The 27,337-nt window shown below is 43.6% G+C and overlaps 1 protein-coding gene across 3 annotated transcripts; it reads left to right on the top strand.

The window, feature by feature from the left end:
- Window positions 1–525: 525 nt before the first annotated feature.
- CTPS1 (CTP synthase 1) lies at window positions 526–26,846 on the top strand. Of its 3 annotated transcripts, none has more exons than XM_073318096.2 (19): window positions 526–675; window positions 1,779–1,956; window positions 2,979–3,149; window positions 4,165–4,265; window positions 5,162–5,278; window positions 6,609–6,692; window positions 6,947–7,027; window positions 9,108–9,259; window positions 13,341–13,473; window positions 14,846–14,934; window positions 15,807–15,901; window positions 16,879–16,941; window positions 17,654–17,697; window positions 18,683–18,779; window positions 20,316–20,371; window positions 20,458–20,554; window positions 21,387–21,531; window positions 23,737–23,827; window positions 25,578–26,846. In XM_073318096.2, exons 2-18 carry the CDS (start codon window positions 1,791–1,793, stop codon window positions 23,819–23,821), a joined length of 1,776 nt encoding a protein of 591 aa, XP_073174197.2. In that variant the 5' UTR covers window positions 526–675; window positions 1,779–1,790; the 3' UTR covers window positions 23,822–23,827; window positions 25,578–26,846. The 3 variants fall into 3 exon arrangements, with proteins under 3 accessions (XP_073174197.2, XP_078705521.1, XP_073174196.2); XM_073318095.2 differs by lacking the exon at window positions 526–675 and adding an exon at window positions 1,013–1,563; XM_078849395.1 differs by lacking the exon at window positions 2,979–3,149 and having other exon boundaries at window positions 593–675.
- Window positions 26,847–27,337: the final 491 nt, after the last annotated feature.

The following is a 27,337-nucleotide window of genomic DNA, read 5'->3' as shown; positions in this document are numbered from 1 at the left end:
ACCACCACCCCCTACAGACAACAAAGTTACTACATGACCCCAGGGCCGGGGGAGGGGGGGCCCGGCCCGAGCCCCGCCGCCCTGGGCCGGGGGAGGGGGGGCCCGGCCCGAGCCCCGGCGCCCTGGGCCGGGGGAGGGGGGGCCCGGCCCGAGCCCCGGCGCCCTGGGCCGGGGGAGGGGGGGCCCGGCCCGAGCCCCGCCGCCGTGGGCCGGGGGAGGGGGGCCCGGCCCGAGCCCCGCTGAGGAGAGGCGCGGGGCCCAGCGGAGGCCGGCCTGCGGGCCGCTGCCCGTCCTGAGGGGACCGAGTGGGGCCATTTCCCCCGGGCTGGTGGCTGTGGCGGCGAGGGGCGGGGCCCGGGGAGGGGGCGGGGCCCAGGGGCGGCGAGGGGCGGGGCCCGGGCTCGGCAGCAGGCCCGGCCCCGCCCCGCCCAGCTCCCACTGCCCACTCCAGGGCCCCGCCCCCGACCGGGCCCCGCCCCCTCGCCGAGAGCCCCTCCCCCCAGCAGTGCTGAGCGCGGCGGAGTCTCCGCCCGTGTTGCTCACTGCGCAGGCGCGTCTTCTCAGCGCCGCGCGTGCGCTGCCAGCGCGCCGGCCTCATGCGCTCACTTCACTTCCGAGCCGGCTCGGGACCGCGCGCTCACCTGCCTCGCGCCGCCGCCGGGCCCAGCGGGCGCGGTGAGCGCGAGGGGCAGGATGGGGCCGTGGGGCGAGGGGGGTGAACGGAGCCATGGCAGCAGCGGGGTGGGAAAGCGCGCGCGCGGGCGGCTGGGCCGGGGGGGGCGCGGGCGGGGCCGGGCAGCCGCTGTGGGGGTCGGGCCGGCGGGGTGCGGCCCCACGCGAGGGCCGGGAGGGCCCGCCGGCCGCGGGGGGAGCCCTCAGGCGCTGGCAGCCCCGGGCCGGGGAAGGGCGGGCCGCGGCCTAGCTGGGGGCGGGGCTAAGGCCGGGCCCGCCCTAAGGAGGGTGAGCGGCTGGGGGGAGGGGCGGGGTGTCTCGCTGCCCCCGTGGCCGTGGCGCCCCCCACCAGGCCCTGGGTGCTAGCCCCCTCCTCCCCCCAGCAGAGTGCCTGGGTCTCTGGATTGGCAGCCGCCGGGGGTCACTGTACAGCGCCGAGCACAATGGGTTCAGCCCAGGGCGGTGCGGCAGGGCTTGTGCCAGTGGGCTAGACATAGCTGTGGGGCCGGTGCTTTGACATTGCAGCTCCCTGGGCTCTGCCCCTCACCCACTTACTCCTCCCAGGCATAAGAGCCTGTGTTCCAGCCCCGGCTGCAGTATCTACACAGCAAGATTAGGCGCGCTAGCCTGAGCCCTGCGACCCCCGGCTGCCAGGCTCAGTCCCGGTTTCCTCAGCCATTTGAATATGGACTCTGATGCTCTTTCACTCTGCTCCTGTCGAATGGGGGGGGACTTCACTCAACTGGAGCAGCAAGACTTCCATGACACACAGCACCTGGTAGTGAAGCATACCGTTAGAAAAGGACTGTACGTGGTTTATTGCTAGTCCAGTAGACATCTGTGCATCTCTTCTTCATCTCATCTCACGAAAGCTTATGCTCTAATAAATTGGTTAGTCTCTAAGGTGCCACAAGTCCTCCTTTTCTTCTGTTTGTGAATACTTGCTCTAAAATCTCTGCTCTGTGAATATGTTCAGTCTTCCTATACTTCTCTTATTGTTCCACAGATATTTTTCAGAGAACATTCTTACTTCGGTTTGGCCATTTGTTTTTGTCCACTTAAATTGACAGATCTTGCTGTCTAACAAAGAATATTTTCTTTTCTAGGTCCTTAGACAAATGAAATACATTCTAGTCACAGGTGGTGTCATCTCAGGGATTGGAAAAGGGATCATTGCAAGCAGCATTGGGACGATCCTGAAATCATGTGGGTTACATGTCACTTCCATTAAAATTGACCCATATATTAATATTGATGCAGGAACCTTCTCTCCGTATGAGCATGGTAAGCTGAACTCCGCATTCATAAAATTCCTCTAATTTAATTTTTGTATAGTCCTAAGGCTTTTGTGGGGAGTGGGGAAATATTTTGATATAAACAACTTATTCTGTACACTCTTACACCTTCTCCAGGACGAAGGTTTGAAATTAGCAAAGGCTAATTCCTAGGCATCAGTGACAAGCCCATCAGTGATTTCAGGTGAAAGTTGTATACTGTCAGTTGGCTCCTTTTTGTTGCAGTTGTAGGACCTGACTAGTTGCCTAGTGGGGGGCTGAACCTTTTTATCTGCATAAGAAGGAAATAAAAAACTGTTTTTGAGTGAGAGGGAAAAGAGAGATGAATAGCTGGAGAAAGTGGATAAGACAACATTGGTGAGGATTTTGTGATCTTTAAACAAACATCCTTAGAAAGGTGTACTGAAGATTGTTTGCCTATGAAGGGAATCCTTTTCTATATTTTCTTTAAAGCCTTTGTAATGTGTAGATTCACCTAGAACAAATATTGATACTAATAATTTCCATAATAAATGACTATGCTGGACATGTAAATATTTCCTTTCAGATTTATTGAACTGGGGTTAAAATACATTTCAGTGAAAGTCTGATCTCAAGAGCTTTACTTCAGTTTTATGTCATCATAAATAAGCTCAGACTCTTGTCATTTATACACAGGCTGTGCAGTGATTTATTCTTTAACATGTTAATCCTATTCCACTTTCTGATCTATGAGGGTTTTATTCTTATTAGCTATTCTTTTAAAAGTATTTAATAGTTTATTTTATACAATTTTATCAAGAAGGTTTCAGAGTGCAGACTAACACGGCTGTTATTCGCAAAAAGAAAAGGAGTACTTGTGGCACCTTAGAGACTAACCAATCTCTAAGGTCCCACAAGTACTCCTTTTTCTTTTTATCAAGAATTTGTCTTCTTACGCTGAACTCTTTCACTTGTCTCAGAAAAACAGCTTGCTTGCATGCACTTTGTCTAGCTGACGCTGATGTTTTTGCATCTTACCATTTGCTGCAGGAGAGGTGTTTGTGCTGGATGATGGAGGGGAGGTAGACCTGGATTTGGGTAATTATGAACGCTTCCTTGATATCCGTCTCACCAAGGACAATAATCTGACCACTGGGAAAATCTATCAATATGTCATCAACAAGGAGAGGAAGGGAGATTACCTGGGCAAAACTGTCCAAGGTGATGCAATGCTTTGCTTTACCTCTTGTAGATATAAACCTAAATCTGTCTCTATCTTGGGTATTTCTACATCTCTTATCTCATTTGAGTTACAAAGAGGACATTGAATAATTCTTTGGACTGGTCTACACTTGCAAGTTGTACTACAATACCTATATCAGTCAGCGGTGTTACATTTTAACCAACATCGTTATACTGGTAGAAGTCCTAGTGTGGGTGCAGTTATATTGGTATAGAGGTGCCTTACACCAGCATAGTATTGGTATGCTCCCATATAGAAATAGCTATACCAAACTGAAACCCCTTTTTTATACTGATAGAACTGCCCACATTAGTGGTGTTGCTTTAACTGTATCACTGTAGTTAAAGCAGGACAACTTTCTAGTGTAAACAAACCCAAAGTGTCAGTAATCTAATATCCTGGGACCATTATGGCTTCAACTACACTGCATACAAATAATCTCCTTTTCAGACCAGTATCCTGTGGATCATGTACATCTTGTGGCTGATTTAAGGTGGGCCACTGCTTTTTTATAACTCATTAAATAATACTACAGGACACAGTCTAGTAACATTTAAAGTTGCCTTCCTGCTCTTGTGATTTCAGGTTGGAAGCTGCATTCTCTGTGGATTGAGTTAGTCTTTTTGCCCCCTCCCTCCCCCCCCTTTTTTTAAAAGGTCATCTTTGTCTGCTTGCATAAAACTCCTTTCACAGACCATTTTAAAATAACAAAACTCTCCAGGCTCTACATATAATACAGTTCATATTGGAGGCTTCCAACTGAAAAACATCACTTACAGTTGTCCGAGATGTGGAGTGGGACTACATCTCCTCATCTGAAAGGTCATGACTAGGAATTACCACTTATTAAAAGGAATGCTTTGATTAAAAAGACATAACATTAGATGTGAATGAGAAGTAATGGCCAGTTAATCTCAACTTGCTACACAATGAGTTTTAGACTCCAATTTATGGAGATTATGGTTTTAACCTTTGTCCCTATTTCTCTTCTAGTTGTCCCCCACATCACAGATGCTATCCAGGAGTGGGTAATGAGGCAGGCACGAATTCCTGTGGATGAAGATGGCATTGAACCCCAAGTGTGTGTGATTGAGGTTTGTAGCATTTCCTTCCTTAGTCTTGATTGCCATGCAGAGTAAATGGAACTGTGCACTGGCAGTTAAACCTTATAGAGAATGGTTTTTTTGTTAAACAATTTTTCATTCTATTGATTGGGACAATTCAAAAAGAACAAACCCCATTTTGTGTGCATGTCAGCATGGTGTTCTAGCAGGGTGAAGTGGTGGTACTTTTTTTCAGAGTAGCAGCTGTTTTAGTCTGTATCCGCAAAAAGAACAGGAGTACTTGGGGCACCTAAGAGACTGACTAATTTTTATAAAGCTTATGCTCAAATAAATTTGTTAGTCTCTAAGGTGCCACAAGTCGTCCTGTTCTTTTTTTTGGTGGTACTTTGGGTTTCTTGTTGCCTAGGGCATTGGAGCTCAGTTTCAGCACAGAGTTAATATGCCTGGACTCCAGGGTAGTAAGGCATGTGAACCAAATGTCCTTGCATATCAATTCTTAGAGCAACATTGGCCTTGTGGGAAGCTGCTTTTCTTCTGCAATCAAAACTGTCATAAGAAGAGGGCGTTAAGGAGTTAAAATAGCGGTTGGATAGAAGGAAGAGTTGCAAGTTGCAAGAGGACCCTCTCTTGGCCAGCTTTGCTTACGCTGCATCTGGCCATGTACAGCTGTCTGAGAGGAACAGAAAAATGCCATGGAACACATCATCCAATACCCAGCATCTCATTAAAGGACACCATATGTCCAGCAAAAATCCTGCTGCTATTTCTTCAGAGATTCCGCACAGTGACAATGATAATGGCTGTACAATAGGCTAGTTTCCCATTTTTTTTTTTCCTCTTAAATCATGTGAAGAGACCGGAAAGATACTGGGTAGGATCAGTTACGAGAAGTTTGGTGCTATTCTAAATGGTTTTCTTTCATTTAGCTTGGTGGAACAGTGGGAGATATAGAAAGTATGCCCTTCATCGAGGCTTTCCGCCAGTTCCAGTTCAAAGCCAAAAGAGAGAACTTCTGTAATATTCATGTCAGTCTAGTTCCCCAGGTAAGTCCGTGGAAAGCTGTGATGGCTAGGGATTTCTTGTATAATTAGGGTTTATTTTATAAACACACACACACACAGAAAGAAATCTGTGTACTGTGTGTTTTTAATGCAAAGCATAAGTGTGCACACAAGAAAATAATTCAGACCATGTAGAGACATAGCTGTTCACAGCTAGCCTGCAGTACCTATATCCTCCCAAAGTATACTGTTGTGTGCCTAGTAAATAGTTGGGAATTTCAGCAAATGTAAACTTCTGTATTTCTTTTATATATTTGTTGCACAATTTTGGAATATTTATTTCTGTTTGTTATAACTGAGGGCACTCTGGGAGCCTAGTGTCCCATTTCCCTGCATGTTGAGCAGCCGTTTACACATCTGTAAAGTGATTGTAAAATGCTATCAATCAGAGTAGATACCATTTTCACCCAATTTGTGCTGGTACAGATTACACAAGGTACTATAGAAAAGAGAATTGGGTTCTGCGTTTCTTATTGGTACCCTTTTAACAGCCTCTCTTTACATGTGTCGTCTTGTAAGTCTGAGATAACACAATCTATAAAATAAATCAGATAACTTTTCAAACTTTAAAATAGTCATTTCCAGGATATTCTTTTAGGCAGTCCCTAAAGTTTTTTTTTTGTTTGTTTGTTTTTTGAGTGGTTTTAGTTACAAAGTTGAATAGTTCTGATGTAACGTGCATTTTAAATTTGATTAAACTGTCTCCCTCAGTAAGAGGTTTAATTGACACTGTAACCTTGTGTAGACTCTCAGATTTGAGTGTTCTTTAATTCATGATGATCTGACAGAGAACTTCAAAAGCTTGTCTCTCTCCCCAACAAAATTTGGTCCAGTAAAAAATATGACCTCCCCCACCATGTCTCTCTCATATCCTGGGAATAACACCGCTACAATACCACTGTATATTTCACTGGTGATCATTTTAGCAGAAACATCTATCTGATGTGATTATCCAGCACTATTGGATGTAGATGGGGTACAGCAGGCCAACTAGTTTGCTAGTTCCTGGGGGTGGGGAACAACTAATTCAGGCCCCCTTCTCTCAAAGAATAAAACGTTATTCACTTACAGGGAGCACGCACTCGACAGGTACCTTGACCTTCTATCCCGCTAAAGTCTTCATGTTTTCCCTCTCCCTTCCCCAATACCCTGCAGTCCCTCTGGCAGTGAAATGGGGGAAAGACTATCATAAATTCAGGGTTCCTGACCCATAATTAAAACTTAATATGAGGGCTTGAATGACTATTGCACTCCTCATATGCACATCTAGACATTAGTTCAATAATGTATTTTGGTCTTCTTTGACTACTAGCCAAGTTCTACAGGAGAGCAGAAAACTAAACCCACCCAGAATAGTGTTCGTGAACTCAGAGGACTTGGTCTTTCACCAGACTTGGTAAGTTTTGCTGTATCGCATTCATTTGGAAAGTGTGGGGCTGGCATCCTTCAGCAACCTTTCCTGATCTAAACTGGACTTGGGATGACAGGATGCTGTTTTATACCAGTGGTGGTACAGAAGTAATAAACTATATTGACAAATAATCCATGATAGGAACTTGGCATAGAAACTGTTTTTAGCGACTGGTCAGATTAATGCCCGAGTGTTGCTGTTCTGCTTCACAGCTTTGATATTGCTGCTTTCTTTGCTAGATTGTGTGCAGATGCTCCACTCCGCTGGACACCTCAGTAAAAGAGAAGATCTCTATGTTCTGTCATGTAGAACCAGAACAGGTAAAAACTGCTGTTCTTGCTCCCTTTCCCTGTAACCAGTATTTCTGCCATTTGTCAGATGCTGAGAGCAACATTTTATTTGGTGCCTAGAGCTCCTCTGTGTTAGCTATACATTAAAAATACATCTACATGTTTCTTATCTCCAGTTCTTAAATACGTGTCTCTCTCACACAGAGTGGAATTGACAAATATATGTAAGCCTGATACCTGGCTGAATAGGCAGAAGTACATGAGGTACAATAAACCTCTTACAATTGTTAAATCAGATTGCACAGATTTCTCTTATTTCCCAGTGGCTAGTCTTGAGACCTGTTAACCTTCTAAATTCCTTCTGCATTTAGGAAAGACTGGCTTCTAAAACCAGTGTTTAGAACTCAAAAAGTATTAGCACTACCTTGAGTAATGGGATTTGTCGTTGTGTTTTGCACATTACTCCTTGTATAAAATATGCTATCTAATGGTCATACTTGGGCATTGCTCATATCTGCATGTTCACATTAGGGACAGATTACACAAGAAGAGATTATCCAGGAAAATGTAGTGCTATTTGCAACACATTTATTTTTCACTCCAGAATGTGATGTCTTTCATGTACAAGAAACTCATTGTTAAATGATAGGCAATCGTTATTTGTCAGTAGATAAATCATTGGGTATGAACAAAAGATAAAATTACTACAATAAGTGTTTTGTAGACTAAAAGGGATAACACCTTAAAGTATCACTTTCATGAAATCCTTGTGGGGCACCATATTTGTCTCTTAATTATTCCAGACTAAGCTTGCTCATTTTAAAAATAGTTTTCTAAATTCTAGCACTGTAAAGTCAAGCTGAGTCTTACTGGTTCATGCATTGTCCCCAGTTTTGCAGTTGGATATTGGCTCAAAATTCTGTTGCTGTGTAAACTAGAATAAAATCTATCTGCCCTGCAGCTAGAAGTAAAAAGTATTGAATTTTCAGTAAACTGACTAAGTGGGTACCATTTTTTTACATACTCTTCATTTGAACCATAATCACACTTTAATGCTAAATGCTTTTTACCATATAAGGAGAAATTGCTATTTAATTCTTTCTGTGGAGAACTGAATGCAGCTTCCATTTGAATCCAGGAGGAAGCAGGACTTTCAAAGTTGGATTGGAATGTTTTGTGAGATTTCAAGTACAGTCTTATTCCCAGTGGATAAGTATCACAAGTCTAATCCCTTCATCAGGAACATGAAGAGTTGAATGGACTAGAGATATTGAAATAATCCCCCTTCTCAGCCTTACAGAATGGTTTGGCGAGTCTTAAATTAACTATTTTTTAAAAACATTTTTGTAAATTTAGTGGTGATGGAAGTTGTCAAATTCTCTTAACAGTACAAGCTTCTCTATGCCCTGCATACATGCCTCAGTCTTGGTCTGGAGAGATCAGTTATTACGGGTTTATATTACAGTAGTACCTAGAGGCACCTGTCAGAAAATGGCTCAATTGTACCGGGCACTGCACAATCCTAAAATAAGAGAGTCCCTACCCCAAAGAGCTTGTAATATCAGTTCAAGACCAGCTGCAATTGGGCAAAATAAACAGGGAGCATGGGAGGGTTTGGAGTTCAACCTCTATGGCCCATTCAGTCAGTGGTCTCTCTACTGAAACAGCCAAGGATGAGGACAGCCAAGTTGTGCTGGGTGTTCTGTAAAGTGCACGCTTAGTCACTGGAAACTGGCTTATAGCTGCATTTATTATTTTAAATAGTAGATCTTACCTTACGACAGTTTTGAGATTTCTGCTTCCCTGTGCATTCAAGTGGGAGCTGGATTTGCTCTTTCCTACTTCATTCCATTAGCGGCACTTTTTGTGAGGAGCCATAGGCAAATATTAGCTTCTCTGGCTAGACCATTCATTTGGGAAGAATGTTCTTATAAGCTGTTTGAATTCAAAATCAATTTTTGTTCATTTTGAGTAAATGTGTGTTAAATGATCACACAGTTGTCTTCTGGAGGCAGAAGGAAGTAGTAGTGTCCAGCTGTCTGATGTTCTGCTAGGATCATTTGTAGGTACATATGGATATGTTTTAATGACCCTCACTTTTTATGAACAGGTCATTTGTGTTCATGATGTCTCTTCCATCTACCGGGTTCCTCTATTACTGGAGGAGCAGGGAGTTGTTGATTACTTCCGCCGCAGGCTTGACCTTCCCATAGAGAAGCAGCCCAGGAGGATGCTCATGAAGTGGAAAGAGATGGCTGACAGGTGGGCTCCACCATCGGGAATAGTTTGGAATTGGATTGTGCCCTGGCTTTCAGTGGTCAGCTAGGGAATGGTTCCCCAGAAGGCCTGTGTTTCAAATTCCCCCAAAACTCTATCTGTTTTCACAACAATGCATTTTATTTTTAGATAGTTAACTATTCAACAACAACAACAACAGGGAGAACTAAGATACTGTTGGGCAGTTTATTTACTGAGTTCCTTAGAACTGCATCCTCTGCCTGTAACCTGGTACTACTTCAAAACATGCTTAAAATAATGTAAAGGGGAACAGGAATGTGTGCTTTAGGATTTTTTCCTTTTTATTCTGAACAGGCCAGCTGTACTAGAAATTATTGATGTATGTTTAGGAGTCATTGGAGGCATTTCAACAACAATATCATTCTTTCTTTATTTCACTTCCAACCCAGCAAAGCAGCTGTCTCTTGATGTGTCTTCTGTCTTGGACTCCCTGGCACATATTAGTACCCCCGTGGACAGCAGGGTAACGAACACCCCACCATTAGGGAAATAGTGAAGTCAGGATTTAGTCAACATTCAAGCATGTACTGAAGCTTTCAACATTGTATGTTCCATGGGGTATAAGTAGGGCCCTACCAAATTCACGTCCATTTTGGTCAATTTCACAAAATTTCATTATTTCAGCTATTTATATCTGAAATTTCATGGTGTTGTGATTTTAGGGGTCCTGACCCATAAAGGAGTTAATGGGGTTGGGGAGTTTGCAAGGTCATTGTAGAGGAGGTTGGGGTCCTTCTACCCTTACTTCTGTGCGGCTGATAGTGGGCAGCCTTCAGAGCTGGAGCCAGCAGCAGCGCAGAAGTCAGGATGGCATGGTATGGGATTGCCACCCTTACGTCTGTGCTGCTGCTGGTAGGGCACTGCCTTCAGAGCTGAGTGCCCGGCCAACAGCTGCCGCTCTCCAGACACCCAGATCTGAAGGCAGTGCAGAAGTAAGGGTGGCAAAACTGCGATCCCCCTCCCCCCGCAAAATAACCTTGTGACCCCCTGCAACTCCCTTTTGGGTCAGGACCCCCAGTTTGAGAAACACTTGTCTACCCTGTGAAATCTATATAGTATAGGATAAAAGCAGACACAAGACCAGACTTCATAGTGGGAGACCAGATTTTATGGTCCATGACTCGTTTTTCTTGGCTGTGAATTTGGTAGGGCCCTAGGTATAAGAAAATGGTAAGTTTCAGAAACTTCTAAATGAACAAACCTTGATTTACCTTTACCCTACAGACTCCTCCCTGCTCCGCTGTAGCTAATAGAGGTCACTGATACAATTCGTTTTGCATGTGTCTGGGTGAGAAATGAGTGACCTTGCAGAACTACTTTGCAAAGCTAGTGGAGAAAAACAGCTAAACTAACTCAAATTTTCACTGGTGTATTTAAGATTTAGCAACTTCTGATACGGTGGTTGAGGGTAATCCTAAAAATGTAGGACTGGAAGGAACCTCGAGAGGTCATCTATTCCAGTCCCCTGCACTGAGGCAGGGCTAAGTATTATCTAAATCAAACTGGCAGGTGTTTCTCTAACTTGTTCTTAAAAACCTCCAGTGACAGAGACTCCACAACCTCCCTAGGTAATCTATTCTAGTCCTTAACTACCCTGACAGTTAGGAAGTTTTTTCCTAACTTAAAGCTCTCTTGCTGCAATTAAGCCTCTTGCTTGTTGTCCTGTCCTCACTGGATAAGGAGAACAATTTTTCGCCCTCCTCTTTATAACAGTCTTTTGAAGTACTTGAAGACTGTTATCATGTTCCCCCTCAGTCTTCTCTTCTCCAGACTAAACAAACCCAGTTTTTTCAATATTTCTTTGTAGGTCGTGTTTTCTAGACCTTTAGTCATTTTTGTTGTTCTCCTCTGAACTTTTTCTAATTTGTCCATATCATTCCCAAAGTGTGGTGCCCAGAAGTGGACACCGTGCTTCAGTTGAGACCATATCAATGCTGAGTAGAGCGGAAAAATTACTTCTTGGGTGTTGCTTACAACACTCCTGCTAATACATCCCAGAATGATGTTTTCTTTTTTTCTTTTTTTTTTTGCAACAGTGTTACATTGTTGACTCATATTTAGTTTGGGATCCACTATAACCCCCAGATCGTTTTCTTTATAACTCCTTCCTAGGCAGTCATTTCGCAATTTGTAGTTGTGCAGTTGATTATTCCTTCCTAAGTGGAATACTTTACATTTGTCTACATTGAATTTCATCCGATTTATTTCAGACCATTTCTCTAGTTTGTCAGTATCGAATTCTAATCCTATCCTCCAAAGCACTTGCAGTCCCCACCCAGCTTGGTATCATCTGCAGACTTTATAAGTACACTCTCTATGCCATTATCTAAATCACTGATGAAGGTATTAAATAGAACTGGACCCAGGACAGATCCTTTTTGGATCCACCTCCATGTTCCCTATCAGCTTGACTGTAAACCATTGATAACTACTCTCTGAATATGGCTTTCCAACAGTGGTGCACCAACCTTATAATAATTTCATCTAGACTATATTTCCCTAGTTTGCTTATGAAAAAGCCGTGTGAAAGAATACTAAAAGCCTTAAATTCAAGATATATCACATCTACTGCTTCTCCCTGTCCAAATGGCTTGCTACCCTGTCAAAGAACTGCATGTAATGTTTTATTCTTGACAAATTCATGTTGACAGTTATCACCTTATTGTCTTCTAGGTGGTTTCAAATTGTTCATTTGATTATTTGCTCCATTATCTTTCTGGGTACCGAATTTAAACTGACAGTCTATAATTCCTTGGGTTGTCCGTGTTCCCATTTTCATAGATAGGTACTATATTTTCCCTTTTCCAGTCCTCTAGGATCTCTCCTGTCGTCCTTGGGTTCTCAAAGATAATTGTTAATGGCTCAGAGATCTCTTCAGCTCCTTAAGTATTCTAGTACTCTAGAATTCTAATATGTTCTAATCACATGGATGGTGAAAACTAAATTAAATATGACTGTACAATGTAAATATGCTTACAAAGGCAAAGCAAAGTAATACCCATAACACCACAATGTATAATGTGACTAGTGATGTATGTTTAGTGCACTGACAGTTTATTGCAGCATTGTACCAAAGTTGGGCTGCCTTTCAATGTTCTCTTTACTATTTATGGGTGCTGCTGTTAAAGGCGAAACAAAAAGGCATCTGACCTGAACGGAATGATTGGAGGAATTCAGATTGACAAGAGTTGTGCTCTCCAAGTTTATAGTAACTTGGGTCAGTATTTTCAAAGCAGGGTGCCTGAAGTTAGGCACTTATAGGCAGGGCTTTGGAGCTGTACTCCGGCTCTGCTCCAGCTCCAGGCAAAAATGTGCAGCTTCACTGCTCCGGAGCTGCTCTGCGCTCCAGCTCTGGGCTCCGCTCCAAAGCCCTGATTATAGGCATATTTTGGAACCTCAGTAAGAGACCCCATTTCAGAAGTGCCGAGTACCTGCAACTTTCATTGACTTCAGTATGAATGTGAATGCTCAGGATCAGGCCCAGAGAGTCCTGTGGCTTTCCAGATCCTGCAAACAAGAATGTAACATCTTGCACTGCCAGGCTGTGGAAATCTGCATTCCTGTGGGATTTAGAAGTCTTTCTTTTCCCTCAGCCATCAGAGTGGACTGAGTGGAATGCACAGAGGACAATACTGTGCAAGATAAACAAAATTGACTGTGCTTTCCTCTGACTTTTATTTAATAAATTTGATACCTATTTTGGACCTAGTACAACTAAGCTCATCAAAAACAAAGCAAAACAAACCTAAAACTGACCAAAAGATAACTGGAAATAAAGGTAAGAAATTATTTGTTCTCCCATACCATTATTCTTCTCTGTGGCTACTTAGCAGAATTTTTCTTCCATTATTTGATAAAGGAAAGTCCCCAGATTACTGTCATTCATTCAGAGTAACAACTGTTCAAAGGCCAGACTTGTAAAAGGGGTCAGCAGCCAGTCTTTCAAGCGGCCAGCTCCCATTAGGCCAGATTTTGAAAAGCGCACAGTACCCATCAATTCCTATTAACAATGAACAAGCCCTGTATTTTGGTTTTGTGTTTCTAGATATGACCGTTTGCTAGAGACCTGCTCCATTGCACTTGTTGGCAAATACACCAAGTTCTCAGATTCCTATGCTTCTGTCATTAAAGCTTTGGAACACTCTGCACTGGCCATCAATCACAAACTTGACATAAAGGTATTCTCTTTTTTTTCCCCCTTCCTAGCTGGAGTGGTATTTGTATCTCAACCAGATTGTTCTTGCTTACAGTTTTTTGCACACATCTAGGATACACCTCACAGTTTTCAGAATGATTCAGCAGCCAGGAATATTATAACTCATTTCCCTTGGATTACAGCATCCAAACATCTGTTACATGCATACAACTCAATAGCAAACCAACCTCCCACTTTCAGAACAGAGGATCTATATAATACGGCTGCTACTCTGAAACCTATATAATACATGTGCACTGTCTGGTTTTTTTAGGTGTTCAGTGTTGACCCGAGTAGTGTTGGGAAGGCCAGCGTTCATTTTGAACTTCCTCTAGCCATTACTATAACCAATTCTTTGTAGGGTAGTCTAACTTAATTTGGTGGCACTGTCAAGCTTCATGGTACTCTGTCCTACTATTCCACTGTGATCTTGACACCAGCTGGAAACTGATTCTCTGTAAGCCTCTTGGAACATATTTGAACTTCGTGAACATTCTTGGAGTACTGAAATGTCTGCCATCTTTCATCTGAAACTTTAAAGAAAAGTTTCTTTAAACCATGTTCTCTCTAAATATGAAGTGGCACCCAAGAGGTGTGTGGCAGCACTCTTTGTAATCGGACTAGTGACGTATATCTTGTGCACTGGCACTTAATTTATTGTAGCATTGTACAAAGGCTGGGCTGCCTTCCATCATTTGCCTTCCCTGATTATTGATAGGATTTGCTTGTCACGGTAGTCTGTCATTATGGGCACAGGGGACCCCTGCATATAGGTGTTTCACAAGGGCTTAAAGAGCTATTTAAGAGAGAAGAGAAAAGTGAAACTCTCCAAAGTCAGGAGATGCTAAGGATAAGAGTGCCTGCAGAACTGTAACTCTTTTTCATATGTGCCATCATAATGCAGTCTAATTGTTCTCCTGGACGCCTGCCACATTCAGTGTGCAACTTGAACATGCACAGTTAAGGAGACTGTTTGAATTTTTTATCCTCATTATTGTAAGTGTGGCTTATACGCTGCATGCAATCTAAAACCTGTGGACCTCAGCCTTACTTACCACTCAGGCCTTATCAGTCACCATCCAAACTGCTCAGTGAGGTAGAGGACCTCCAGAAAGCCTGGTGTCCGCACATGTAATTAAAGACTGTAGTGATTATGAACAAGAAGCTATCTTGCCTAGCAGGTGGAAAATCAGACCAAGCAAGCCACTAGTAAATGTACGATAAGAAACAAGCCTGTGTTGGCAGGGAGGGAGTCTAATATATCTAGATTCAATGAAAACTAAACAGCAGGGTTTGGTATCTGGGGGTCTTGTGCCAGTCTCTCTCACTGTGATTATTCCTGGATTTCTTCCTAGTATATTGATTCTGCAGACTTGGAACCAGCTACTCTACAAGAAGAACCAGTGCGATACCATGAGGCCTGGCAGAAGCTCTGTAGTGCTGAGTAAGCAGTTCATAACCTTAGGCCTTTCCTCAAAGAGGATCTGACTTCCCTTCGTTTTGCTGACATTTTCTAAATGATTGTACACAGTTGTACTCAGGGACCCTCCCCACATTGTGCTATGCACTGAGAAAGCCCCTGTCCTGCAGAGTTTACAATATAATTTTGCGTAATTGTAACAACCAAATCGGGGAGGGAGGGCCAGCAATAGCAATGTGATTACACAGACTAGCTATGTGTACAACTGGCTAGTTTTGAGGAAGAGAAGGAGAAAGGGTGGGGGGCAGTGTGAGGCATGGGAAGGGCCACTGGGGGAAAAGTGGGATGGGGAAGGGTGAGGATTGAGGGGATGGCCAAAGCTGGGAGAAAGAGGAGGGTACAAATGTGGGATTATAATTTTTTGTAGGAAAGAGGGATGTTGGAGGAGGAAGGGAGAGACTAGGTTGCAGGGAAGGGGTGGAGTGAGCCAAATGAGCAGTGGTGGGTCATAACTAGTGATCGGTTATTTAGGGAAGCAGATATCCACTTCTTGCCATTGGTCAGTAATACAAAGAATCACCTGCAGAATCCTTGTGTTTTTGCAATTGCAGCAGGTTCAGTCCCCTGCTGTCATAGGCAATCTTGTCATTTAATCCCATTCATCAGATTATTTTAGTACAGATATTCCTTGCCATTTATAAGCACCTTTAGGCTTTTCACTACTGTGCATGCAGTTATATTCAAAGAAATCTTGGTAGTAAAATGAATTGGTCAGGTCTTGTAACTCCAAGGTCTTAAAGCAGAAGAGCTGCAATACTTGTTTGGAGGGTATAGAAAACTGCAAGTCTCACATAGCTGGATTTTTTTTTTTTTTCCTTCCCCCTTCCCTTGTACAGTGGAGTCCTGGTTCCAGGTGGGTTTGGCGTTCGAGGAACAGAAGGGAAAATTCAAGCTATTTCCTGGGCAAGAAAACAAAAAAAGCCCTTGTTAGGTGAGAAATAAAACGTATCTGACAGTATGAAGTAATGATGGAGGGAGGGGGGAAGCAAGGAGCTACAGGTGTACATCCAAAATCTTAATCCCACTCTAGCCCTCTGATCAGAGACATCTCTACTGTGGATGAATCAAGCTCTTGCTTTAGACTGTTACGTGCTAATGCTTTCTTAACCCCATAGTGTTCTCTTGATGCAGGTGGGTGGTATATTATTCTATAGCTAATGACTAACACTTAAAACTAACAGAACACCAAAGCAGCATTTAAAATGTTTTTTAATATTCTCAAGGAAACTTGAGTTTCTTCTGGATGTGGTTGATTGTACTCATTTTCCCCCATAATTTTAATTCTCAGAATGCATGCATGTAATGAGAAAAGATAAGAGAGACACATACAGTACTAAGCATTGTTCTTGATTCACAGTTGTGCGACACTGTGTGTGAATATATATAAATATTTTTTAAACCACTGTGTTCTGATTCCATGTACTAAGGGAAGATACCTTACTCTCCAGTGCAGCCCTGGCATATCAATGACTGCTGCCAGTGTCTATCAAGAAGTTGTTAATATCTGTATTAAGATAGCACATAGGGCACAAATGAGATGGGGACCCCATTGTGTTGGGCTTTATATTCAACTCTTTTGGGCAGAGACTCTTACTTAAAATTGAATTAGACCATATGGACAAGTAGTGTGACAGAGGAAATATCCCCATTTTACAGATGGGCAGCTGAGGCCCAGAGATCAACTGACTTGTCCAAAGTCTCACAGGTAGTCTGAAACAGAGCAGGGAATGGATCCTAGTCAGTGCCGTAGCCACAAGACATCCTTCCTCTATAAATAAAGTATGTTTCTTTGTGTTGTAGATGTCTATGCAGGTGCCAAAGTGCAGAGCTTTGCATTACTGCATGCTCTTGGAGACCATCCCAGCTCACTACCCAATGTCGTTTTCATACTCTCTGCTCTTTCTACAGGAGTTTGCTTGGGGATGCAGCTCGCGGTTGTGGAGTTTGCACGCAGTGTTCTCGGCTGGCAAGGTAATTGCAGTGATAACTAACTTTGAGTTCAGGTTATTAATGGATTGATTGGGATGATGGCTGTAGCTACTCCCCATTCTTTGTGGGTAGCAGATGGCTTTTGGGGAAAAATCTGTCTCCAAGAACCAGTTTTAAAGGAAAACTGTACCCACTTTGCTCAGTCCATCAAGCTGAAAGTTAGCAAGGTAGGAGATATAAATATACTATAAAATACTGTAATCCAGTTTCAAGTCTGCTTGCTAGTTAGAATTAAAATGTGAAACAAAAGATTTAATTTCCAGAAAATAAGTCATTTTTTCTAATGTTTAAAGCAAATTGGAAACTGGTTTACAGAATTTCATAATGGTCTCGCACATTGCCTTTGTCACAAATGATGATGCTGTCCTCAGGAAGATGGCAGCTTCTATCTAAACTCAGAAGTACTTATCTAAGAAGGCTAATAAATACATCTGGGCTTGTTTGGTGTATGGGACAGATTCTGCTCTCACAAGTGATCCCTGCATAAGTTGGTACTGCTCACATGAGTATGGGAGTGGGATTCATTTCTATCTTACTCGTTTCAGAGTTGCTCCCATGTTAGTCTGTATCCACAAAAAGAAAAGGAGTACTTGTGGCACCTTAGAGACTAATAAATTTATTTGAGCATAAGCTTTCATGAGCTCATGTTCAGTGTGTGACTTCTTGCTTCTAATCTAAGAATGTCATTTTACAGATGCCAATTCTACAGAATTTGACCCCAAAACTACTCATCCAGTGGTGAGTATGGTATGATTCAAGTGTGGCTTGTTCTGACCCCCCCTTCAAAGCTAGAAGTGTTCTCTGTGCGTAGATACAGCTAAACAAACTTGTACTGAAATATCTGAAATTGGAATTTACATCTCTTGATATCTTCATGCAAGTCTGTGTATGGGCACTTTTATTTTGGAAGTAAATGTCCTAGTTCGGTTTACCTTAAATCAATCTGTCATCTTTTTGGCAGCGGGATCATATGCTGTAGAATGTACAGACACAGAGGGTTTTTTCCATCTACGCATTTTTATAAAACAAAGAACGTACTCCTGAGAGTTTAAAGGGCAGTTTTCAGCATTAATGACTTTTACAGAGCAATCAACAAAATTTATAGTGGAATGATGGATATGACCAAACAGAGAAAGTTAGTGGTGACAGTGCCAAATATTAACCTACCTAAACATTAACTTCTTAAGCATTTTCTTCTTGAGCCAATTGAGTCTCTGTCCACGCAGAACTAGGGCTGCAAGTCCATAAAAATCTCAGCTAGGTAAGCCAGTCAACAACCCACAGTATTGGGATAGTTTGTGACCTCAGCTACAATAATTTACAGTGCTCCTTTTTCTCAGACTTTGGAAAGGAGTATGTTTAAAATATCAAGTTTATAAGTCTAGCCACCACATGCTGATGATGATTCTGATTTTGCAGGTAGAGCCCTGCAGTTGGAATCCTGTTACCGTGATTACACTGGGATCTGTATAGATGCCACCATTATGAGACTATCTCCTATATTGAGACTGCCCCAAAATATCGCCAAACCTACCAAATACAATTCTGCATCTTAATTAAAAGAACACCTCAATTAAATGTCTGATTGTGCTGGGCCACTGGAGTGGCTGCTTAAGACAGATTTAGTTGTTTCTATTTCTTACGTTGTTTGCATTTGAATCCTGTTTGGGGGTTTTTTCTTCCTGTTTCAGTCACAGTTCACTGTTTTAATAATCTCCTCTAGGTCATAGACATGCCAGAACATAACCCTGGGCAAATGGGTGGGACCATGAGGCTTGGCAAAAGGAGAACCCTCTTCCAAACCAAGAACTCGATCATGAGTATGGGATTTTTTTACTCTATCTTCTCTAGTGTCCGAAGTGATTCATGAGACAACAGTGTCACGTGGGACAGAAGTGAGATTTAGAAAGTTAGTCAGATTGTTTAATGCTTTTAAAAAAAAAAAATGGCTCAGACTGTTGTCTGCTAGGCATTCCGTAGACTTTCTGTGGTGGCAGTGAAACATCAGCCCCCCTGTCTTTGGAAGAAGTAGGTTCTGGTGGAAACCAGTCACTCTGGGTTAGATCCACAAAGGTCCTTAAGCCATAACGGTCACTTCAGGTGCCACTGAGCTACTCCACTGCTGTCTTAGGCTGTAGATGCCTGAATTCCATAGATGCCGAAGTTTCTGCTGGTCGGGGCCTTAGCTCATACCTGAGCCCTACCCCCATTCTCAGGCAAAGCACTCCTCGCCTATTTCGCCTGTGGGACCTGATTCAGTAGGCATGCTCAGAACACCCATGGGGCGGGGGACACATGTCTCTGTCCCATAATACCCAAATAGCCCAGTGGCTCACCCAGGATGTGGAAGACCCAGGTTTAAATTCCCACTCTTCCTGATTTGGAGCAGGGACTGGAACCTGACTCTCCCATGTCCCTGGGGAGTGCTCCAAACACCAGACTACAGAGTCAGTTTCTCACCACCTCTGTCAGGCCCAATGCATATTTAATGATTTATACAGAATGGAACAACTTCAGCAGGGAAGATTGAGAGAGACTCACACCAAATAGCCTGGTGGCTAGGACACTCACCTGAAATGTGAGAGACCTGGGCTCAAGTCCTTGCTCCAAAACTGGTAGAGTGGGGATTTGCAAACAGGTCTCCCAGATCACAGGTGAGTGTGCTAATCCCTCAGCTATTGGCAGTAAGGGGGAGGGGGTCTGACCTGTGCCTGGCCAAGTGTCTGACTCCAAAAGAGTGTTCCCAGCTGTAAAGTCTGAATGGAGACAGGTGGTTGACTACCTCCGAGGGTGGGGTTTAGACCCTGCTCCTCAGCATTTCCTGTTGGCTGATTTAGGTAGCTCTGTTCAGCTTGCTGGTCTCTGTGAATCCCTTTCGTAGGTGCCTAGGCTCCCCAGAGTTAGGTACCTAATTCAGGTCTCAGAGTAGCGGCCGTGTTAGTCTGTATCCGCAAAAAGAAAAGGAGAACTTGTGGCACCTTAGAGACTAACCAATTTATTTGAGCATAAGCTTTCGTGAGCTACAGCTCACTTCACCGGATGCATCCGATGAAGTGAGCTGTAGCTCACGAAAGCTTATGCTCAAATAAATTTGTTAGTCTCTAAGGTGCCACAAGTTCTCCTTTTCTTAATTCAGGTCTGTAAATTCCACTGCGTGGCAGGATGCCTAGGAGCTAATGCTCAGTTGTAATGCTGCAGTGCAGATTGTATGATTTGTGGCTAACACGGGGAAGATGGTGGGAAAAGTAGGCTGGGGTTATAAATTAATTGGTTAAAGAGAAGTAGGAACATCAAGTGGAGTTTACCATGATTTTGGATGTAATTAAGAAGGTAAAAGGTCCTCTCTTTCTGGGCAGGAAAATTGTATGGAGATCATGACTTCCTGGAAGAGAGACACAGACACAGATTTGAGGTATTAGTTGGTGTATTCTGGGCTCTTTGTAAGCTTTCTCACTGAAGAGCCTGAGAGATCGTGTGTATTTTGCTGCTTTTCCTCAGGTGAATCCAGAACTGAAATGCTTCTTTGAAGAGCAGGGCCTGAAATTCGTAGGCCAGGATGTGGAAGGAGAGCGAATGGAAGTGGTTGAGTTGGAAGGTGAGCACTTGAGCAGCTGTGCTGGGAGTTGGTGTGTCTGTCAAGGAGAGAGTTTTTTGTCTGACATGGCAGCTTCTCTATGGGATCAGGGTAAGATCTCAATATCTCAAGTCTGTTCCCCGAACAGAGCTATTGAAATGCAAAATAGTAATGACTGTTAGGAGTCGGAGGACAGAGAAATACAAAGGACAGAGCAGGGAGGTGACCTCCCAGAGCACAGAAGGAACCAAAGCCAGGGTTGGAACTCGGAGGTCCTGAGTTTGTTAGCTTGGCTGTGCAGCTCAGATCCTAATGATGTTCTCTAGACCAGTGGTTCTCAACCAGGGGCTTGGGGGCCAAGAACAGGTTTCAGGGGGTCCGCCCAAATAAATCAGAGAGCAGGGCCAGCGTTAGACTCATGGGGGCCCAGGACAGGAAGCTGAATCCCAAGCCCTGCTGTCTGGGACTGAAGATGAAGTCTGAGCCTTTCCGCCCTGGGCTGAAGCTGAAGCCTGAGCAACTTACCTTTGTGGGACCCCCTGTGGCGTGGGAACCTGGGCAGTTATTCTGTTTGCTCCTCCCTAACACCGGTCCTGGCTTTTAATCTACTGAAAACCTGTTGTGGCCTGGGTGGGCTGTGGAATTTTTATGGCATGTTTGGGGAGCCTCGGAAGGGAAAAGTTTGAGAACCCCTGCTCTAGCTGGTCTGTCAGCAGCAGATGCCAGCTGTGAGGTGTGAGGAGGTTATCCAGCAGGGCCTTCCAACATAAGATGTGGCTGCTCGGTGGTGATCTCAGAGACTCATTATTCAGAATTAACCTAACACACTCCGTGCTTTTCTCTCTTCTCTTAGAGCATCCATTTTTTGTTGGTGTTCAGTATCACCCAGAGTTCCTATCCAGACCCATAAAGCCATCTCCCCCATACTTTGGCCTCCTGCTGGCCTCCGCAGGGCGGCTCACTCATTATCTACAGAAGGGCTGCAGGCTCTCACCCAGGTAGGTTTGAATCAGTATCCTAGTTCAGTGCCTGACTTCCTATAGTACAGAGCTCTCCAGTGAACCATGGCTGACTCTCTAACACTTGTGCTGGGGACTCCAAGATCTGACAGAGATGGGGATCCCAGCATGTCTGGCACAAAAACATTGAGTGCGTACTTTCAGCTTCCCTTCTTTCATCTCTTTCATCTTGGGCTAGACTGTGCCTTGAAGACTCTGACCAAATGGGGCATTGTGGAGTTATTCTGCCCAACACAGAATCGTGGGAAGGTTTTACCTTTAAGGGGGATCAGACCCTTGCAAAGAACAAGGGGTATGCATGTTGTACCTTTCCTTGGGGAACAGGTATGCCGGGGTGTTCTCAGGCATTGTGGTTGGGCCTGGCCCTTGCATAAAGTAAGGACGGCTGCTGGCATCCTCCCCACCCTCCATGAACATTCAAACAATTACCAGGCACAACATGATCACTGTTGGCCTAGATGGCGCACCTAGATAATCTCCACACTGTTCTCTGTATTGTCCTCTTGCTGGATCCAAAGTAAGAGTAGATTCCTTTCTCACTTTTTGTTGGCCTGGGTTGCAGAGGGATTGACATGCTGGAAGAAGTTAAAAGATGAAGCAGTCATGTCCTTTGGACACACGGGAAAATGATGCGTGTAGAGCACAGCAGGCAGCAGAGACAGCTTGGTAACTGAGCAAAGCACAGTAGAAAGCATCTTGAACAAGTGACTGTATCAGGAAAAGCTGTGTCCTTCACAAGTGGACCCAATAATTTACTACAACGAGAAAAGCGTTGAAACTCTTGGGTGGAGTTGCAAGCATCCTGCATACAGCAGTTGGTATAATAGTACCTGGAAATGGCTGGCATTTGTACTCCAACCCTGCTCATTTGAATCTCTGAGCTAGGCGGGCACAAAACCAAAATACAGAAGACCAAGAGAATATAAATGTGAAATATCTAGACCTTGAGAATATTGAGACGACTTATCTTAGGGCTTGTCTACAACATCAGTGGTCGATTTAGCGGGTCTAGTGAAGACCTGCTAAATCAACCACAGACCGCTCTCGCATCGACTCCTGAACTCCAGCTGAACAAGAAGTGCAAGTGGAGTCGACTGGAGAGCGTCTCCAGTCAACGTAACGTAGTGTGGCCCCCGCAGTAAGTAGATCTAAGTACACTGACTTCAGCTATGTTATTCACATAGCTGAAGTTGCGTAACTTAGATCAATCTCCCCCCGTAGTGTAGACAAGGCCTTAAATTTCCCTTCTCTAAACGTGCTGCTGGGAACGGCTGTGCTGAGATCGGGCGCTGCTGGTCGCTTTGCTGTCAGGAGGGAAGAGGTAACTTGGAACATTTGGGGTTGTTATAATCTATTGCCGATTAAACACTTCACCGCTTGGTGATGAGTCTGTATTTCATTGCACCAACATACAATGTGCTTCCATGCTTAGGATGTGTTCTAGGCATAAGGTGCCTGTCTTACAGCTCTTCTCATTCCTGAGTTATCAAAGCTCCTATGAAGTAGCTCTCTCTCCAGATTAAAGGCAGCAGGACCTCTGCCCTGGAACGGTTGCAGTAGAATGGGTCATACTAAAGGTTCTGGCTAGCTTACCTGACATGTCACTGGGGCTGTGCTTGCCTTTATGAAGACATTAAATAGCTTTTGAAATGCACAGACCCCTAAATTTTAAACCAGGTCATTGTGATTTAGCCTCATTCCCATAGAGACTGCAGACTTTAGTCTTAACATGCTTTGTTTGACATGTCCTACTGGGTTTTGTACTTCTCTCTTGGGAGAAATTCTTAACCTTTCATGCAGGGTTTCAGGTTTCCAAAAACTCTGTTCAGAAGTAAATAAAGGCCAAGGTCCCTGGTGTTCTGGTTGTGTAGTGCCTGGGGAAAAGCTGTGGAGGCGCCTGGAGGCCAGCAAGGCCACTGATGGCTGTTCCACAAAATTAAGCAAGAAAAACCATTGTGGGGAATGATCCCTGCCTTTAAAGACAAGAGCAGCAGAGTGTCGTCTAGAACCCCCAACCTGCTACACCTACAGCCAGCTCCCACTCAGCCATGATGTGCAGCCTGATCTCTAAAGGGTCTGTGCTCACTGTAAACAACAAGTGCAGTTGAACTAGGCTGCCTGGCTAGTCCTGTGGTATAATCTCTGCTAGAGCTTCCCTTTCCTAAAGCTGTCTGACTTCTACAGGGACACCTACAGCGACAGAAGTGGCAGCAGCTCGCCTGACTCTGAGATCACAGAACTGAAGTTCCCATCAGTAAATCATGACTAATTCCCGGTAATGTTAAAACATGATGTCTGTCTCTTTCCTCCTTTATCTTTTCTTTCCTTCCCTCCTGACATCTGAATTCTTCAAATCAGTCTGAAAAAGACTGGCAAGATGTGAGTCAGCTTGCACTGTGCATATATGCCAGCTGCATTCTGAGTGATGCATGGTATTTTTGTGTCTGGGAACGCTGTCGCTGGTTCTGATCCCCTTTGCTGCCTGCCCATTTTGCTAAGAAAGTACAAAAAGGTACTTTTTATGGGAGTTTTTTTTTCTTTAAATAATAAATGTACTATGCACTCTTGAAATGAGAGACTCAGTCAATTACTAGACTTAATTCTGTAGAACCATTATCTGAAACATTACACCAAGTAGAGAGAAAAGCTGAGGATTTAAAAAGCTGCTGTTGTTTTGATGAGGAAACCTTTACCTTAGAAACGTGGTATAGAAACAATTCAAAAGGAGGGGGAAAAACCCCTATAATTAGCCTGCTTAGGCTGTGATCACGTGTATTTACCTATAGGCTCATCTGCCTGTTTGCCTCTTATGTAAAGGCAGATTAGGTGTCCTTATCACTCTTTCAGCTGTTCTGACTACAGGTTCCCATGTCAAAACAATGAACCAGAATTTCAGAGGTGCTGAGCTCTCGCCACTCAGATAGGAGCTGCAGAGGCTGAGCACCTGTGGAAAATTAGGTTTATTGTCAATACTAAAACCTCAGTTTTTTTTCTCATTAAAAAGTCCTAAAATTCAAGCTTCTGCAGGAAAACAAAATTGTTGTAACTGGTTTTGTGAAGTCCCTTTTTCTTCTTGGAGTTGGTGTCTGAACGTGATGTTGTTAGTTTCTCCATTGCTCCCAGCTGTGACTTTCTGCCTATCCTGTAGGCGTACTTGGTATTTTTCTAATAAATTAAGCAGAATTTGTGTACGTACATGTCGTATTTGCAAGAGTGAGGGAGGATTTTTGTTGCTAAAGCCATAGGATTGGGAGAGTTATTTTCCTCCTAGTAGCGATCATTTCAAAGGAACTGCAATGAGTGTCAGAAAATTACTAGACTATTGTGCGTAGGTCTCCCTAAAAAGATGGTGGTTTGCACTTGGAACAGAAATACTCTTTAAAAACTTCTCCCTCCATAAAGTTTTCTTGGTACCTTGAGTCACTGAAAGTATCTCAGAAAGCCTATGATATTACAGATACAGTGCATCGTATGGAGACATCTGGTGCTTGTGATGCCACATTCTAGGAGATCATCAATGGAAATTCAAAGACTTCCCAGAAGCTGTTGTACTTATTTCTGTGCTGATTTCCCCCACAGCCTGGTTAGTGGGGTCATTAGCACATAAATCTGGGTTTAACTCAGTTGTCATTTTTGCTTTAATAACTGGCCCAAGGAAGCAGGATTTTGCTTCTTGGGATAAGATGTGACCCTGCTTAGCCCAAGGGAACAGGTACCCTGATTTTATTCTTCAGCTCTGCGGTGTTTGTTTTCTAGTTTACTTTAATGCTGTCGTATATAACCGGCTTTCTTTCAAAGGGGTAGATACTGCATTTTTTTAAATTGTCTCAATGCCCCTATAAGCTAGCAGGCATCACTGTGCTGGGGCAGAAGAGCCTCGTGAGGTAGGTGTGGAACTCCTATGGGGTGGGAGGGGCAGTGCACTGTCGCTCACACCACTGAAGGCGGAGCGGAATCTACTCTGCACTTCAAATCTGGTGCTCTTGGTCTTCAATAATTCCTTCTCTTGTCCTTTATTTGTCCAGGTGGATCTTCACTAGAAGAGGAGCAGAGTCTTCGTTAGACTTCCTAGACTTCTTACAGCAATAGCCTGAATGCTGTCAGCTATGGGCTTTAAGTTATGTTTATAATTTTGACAAAATCTTGTCCCTTTTTATTTTCTGAATTTTTGCTGTCTTTTGTTGAATGTTCCTCTGTTGATCCTTATAACTCCCTGAGGAGCATTTGCCATGGTGCATGCAGCTCTGGGCCTTCTCTGCAGCTCTGCCCCACCTCTGAGAATCAAAACAAAGTCAGGAAGGCTAGATGCTGGAACAGGCTCTAGTTTCACCGTGGAGAATCCAGTTGCACATGCTTCTTAATGCACGGTAATACTAGCATGAGTTTGTGTCTCAGAAACTTGGTATTTGGGCTGCTTTCTCCAAATACCACATGTTGTCATACAGTTGAACTCTTTGCAGGAGGTCAAATTTTGGGGTTTTCTTCATTCAGCTCTTGAGCTGAGCTAGGAAAGGTGGGATGTCAGTTTATTGTGCTTTATGCAGCCTATCTTTTTAAAACTACTATTTAAAACTCTTTGGCACTGGTGGTTTTTGTGCTTTCAGTGCTAGCAATGAACTTAGACCAGGAAAATCTGGCAGAGTTAATCTGTTCATGAACATGATCAACTCTGATTCTAACTGTGACATGTCACTCTGCAGGGATGTAATTAACTTGAGATCATGTAAAAATGCCACAGTGTCAGGAAACCACATCTTTGCGTGAATGGGGCATAACTTTTAGCCCTTTAATGCCAGCATTTTCTGGTGCTGCTTCTTGGGCTGGGAAATCTTAACTCCTTGCATCAAGGGGGTGGTATAGAAAAGAACACGATGAACTGTTTTCAGATGCTGCCTTTAAAAGCTTTCATTGCTATTCACCTTGGATTGAAACATTCAAGATGCTATATTTTATTAACACTTTAAAGGGAAACTTTCCCTTGCCTCTTTGTCATGTCCATCTTCCTGAATGCAATAAAAAGTGCCATTGTCCTAGAAGTTGGGCTTAGCAACTTGCCTACAGTATTATTTGGCTTAGTCCTTAAATGTGCACTGCCTACTAGTGATATTCTCAGAATTGCCAGAGATGAGGATGGGGTGAGTGAAATGGGGTGATTCCTTTTGTTCTGCCTTTTTGCCACGCTGTGAGAAACAAAGTTTGGTCTTCAGCAAGTTAGAAGAAAGGAAGACTGTTTCTTTATTGTATTGTGTCATGTCCTAAACCCTCTTCAGTTTATTAAAGTTTGGGCAAAGCTGTCTGTGTCTCGCCTGATGGAGGATTAACCCTTACGTTATCTGACTCTCAAACGCCTTCAAAACTCTATTCTAACAGCATGAAAACTCTTCTCAATACTGTGTCCTCCTGACACTCGCAGCCCTCCAGGCTTTGTTCTTAAATACACATTTTAAGAAATCTCCGTTGTAAGGTTGCACCTTATTGAGGGGGATTTTGGTAAGAATTCCTGGAGTGGTTTGTATGTGCCATTACAACTGTCCTGTAATAGTAATCTTTGGTAGTGAGGTTCTATGTATTGAAATAGACACTTCCTATAAAGTGACTAATTCTTTAGTATTGTGATCTCACTTATCTGTGATTATTATTTTCCTTTCTAATAGTTTGTTAGTGATTGAGAAATTAAACTGTTTGGTCATAAAATGTCTAATAAATACCTCAGAGCTGACCATGTTTTTTCCAGATTTCAGGACAAAGGACCAAGTCAGTGTGGGGTGTAATATTTAAGTGTAAC

Source organism: Lepidochelys kempii, chromosome 19, assembly GCF_965140285.1.
Source record: "Lepidochelys kempii isolate rLepKem1 chromosome 19, rLepKem1.hap1, whole genome shotgun sequence".
NCBI classification, from domain to species: Eukaryota; Metazoa; Chordata; order Testudines; family Cheloniidae; genus Lepidochelys; species Lepidochelys kempii.
Note: the sequence above shows the minus strand (reverse complement) of the source record. Positions and strands in the feature narration are given on the sequence as shown.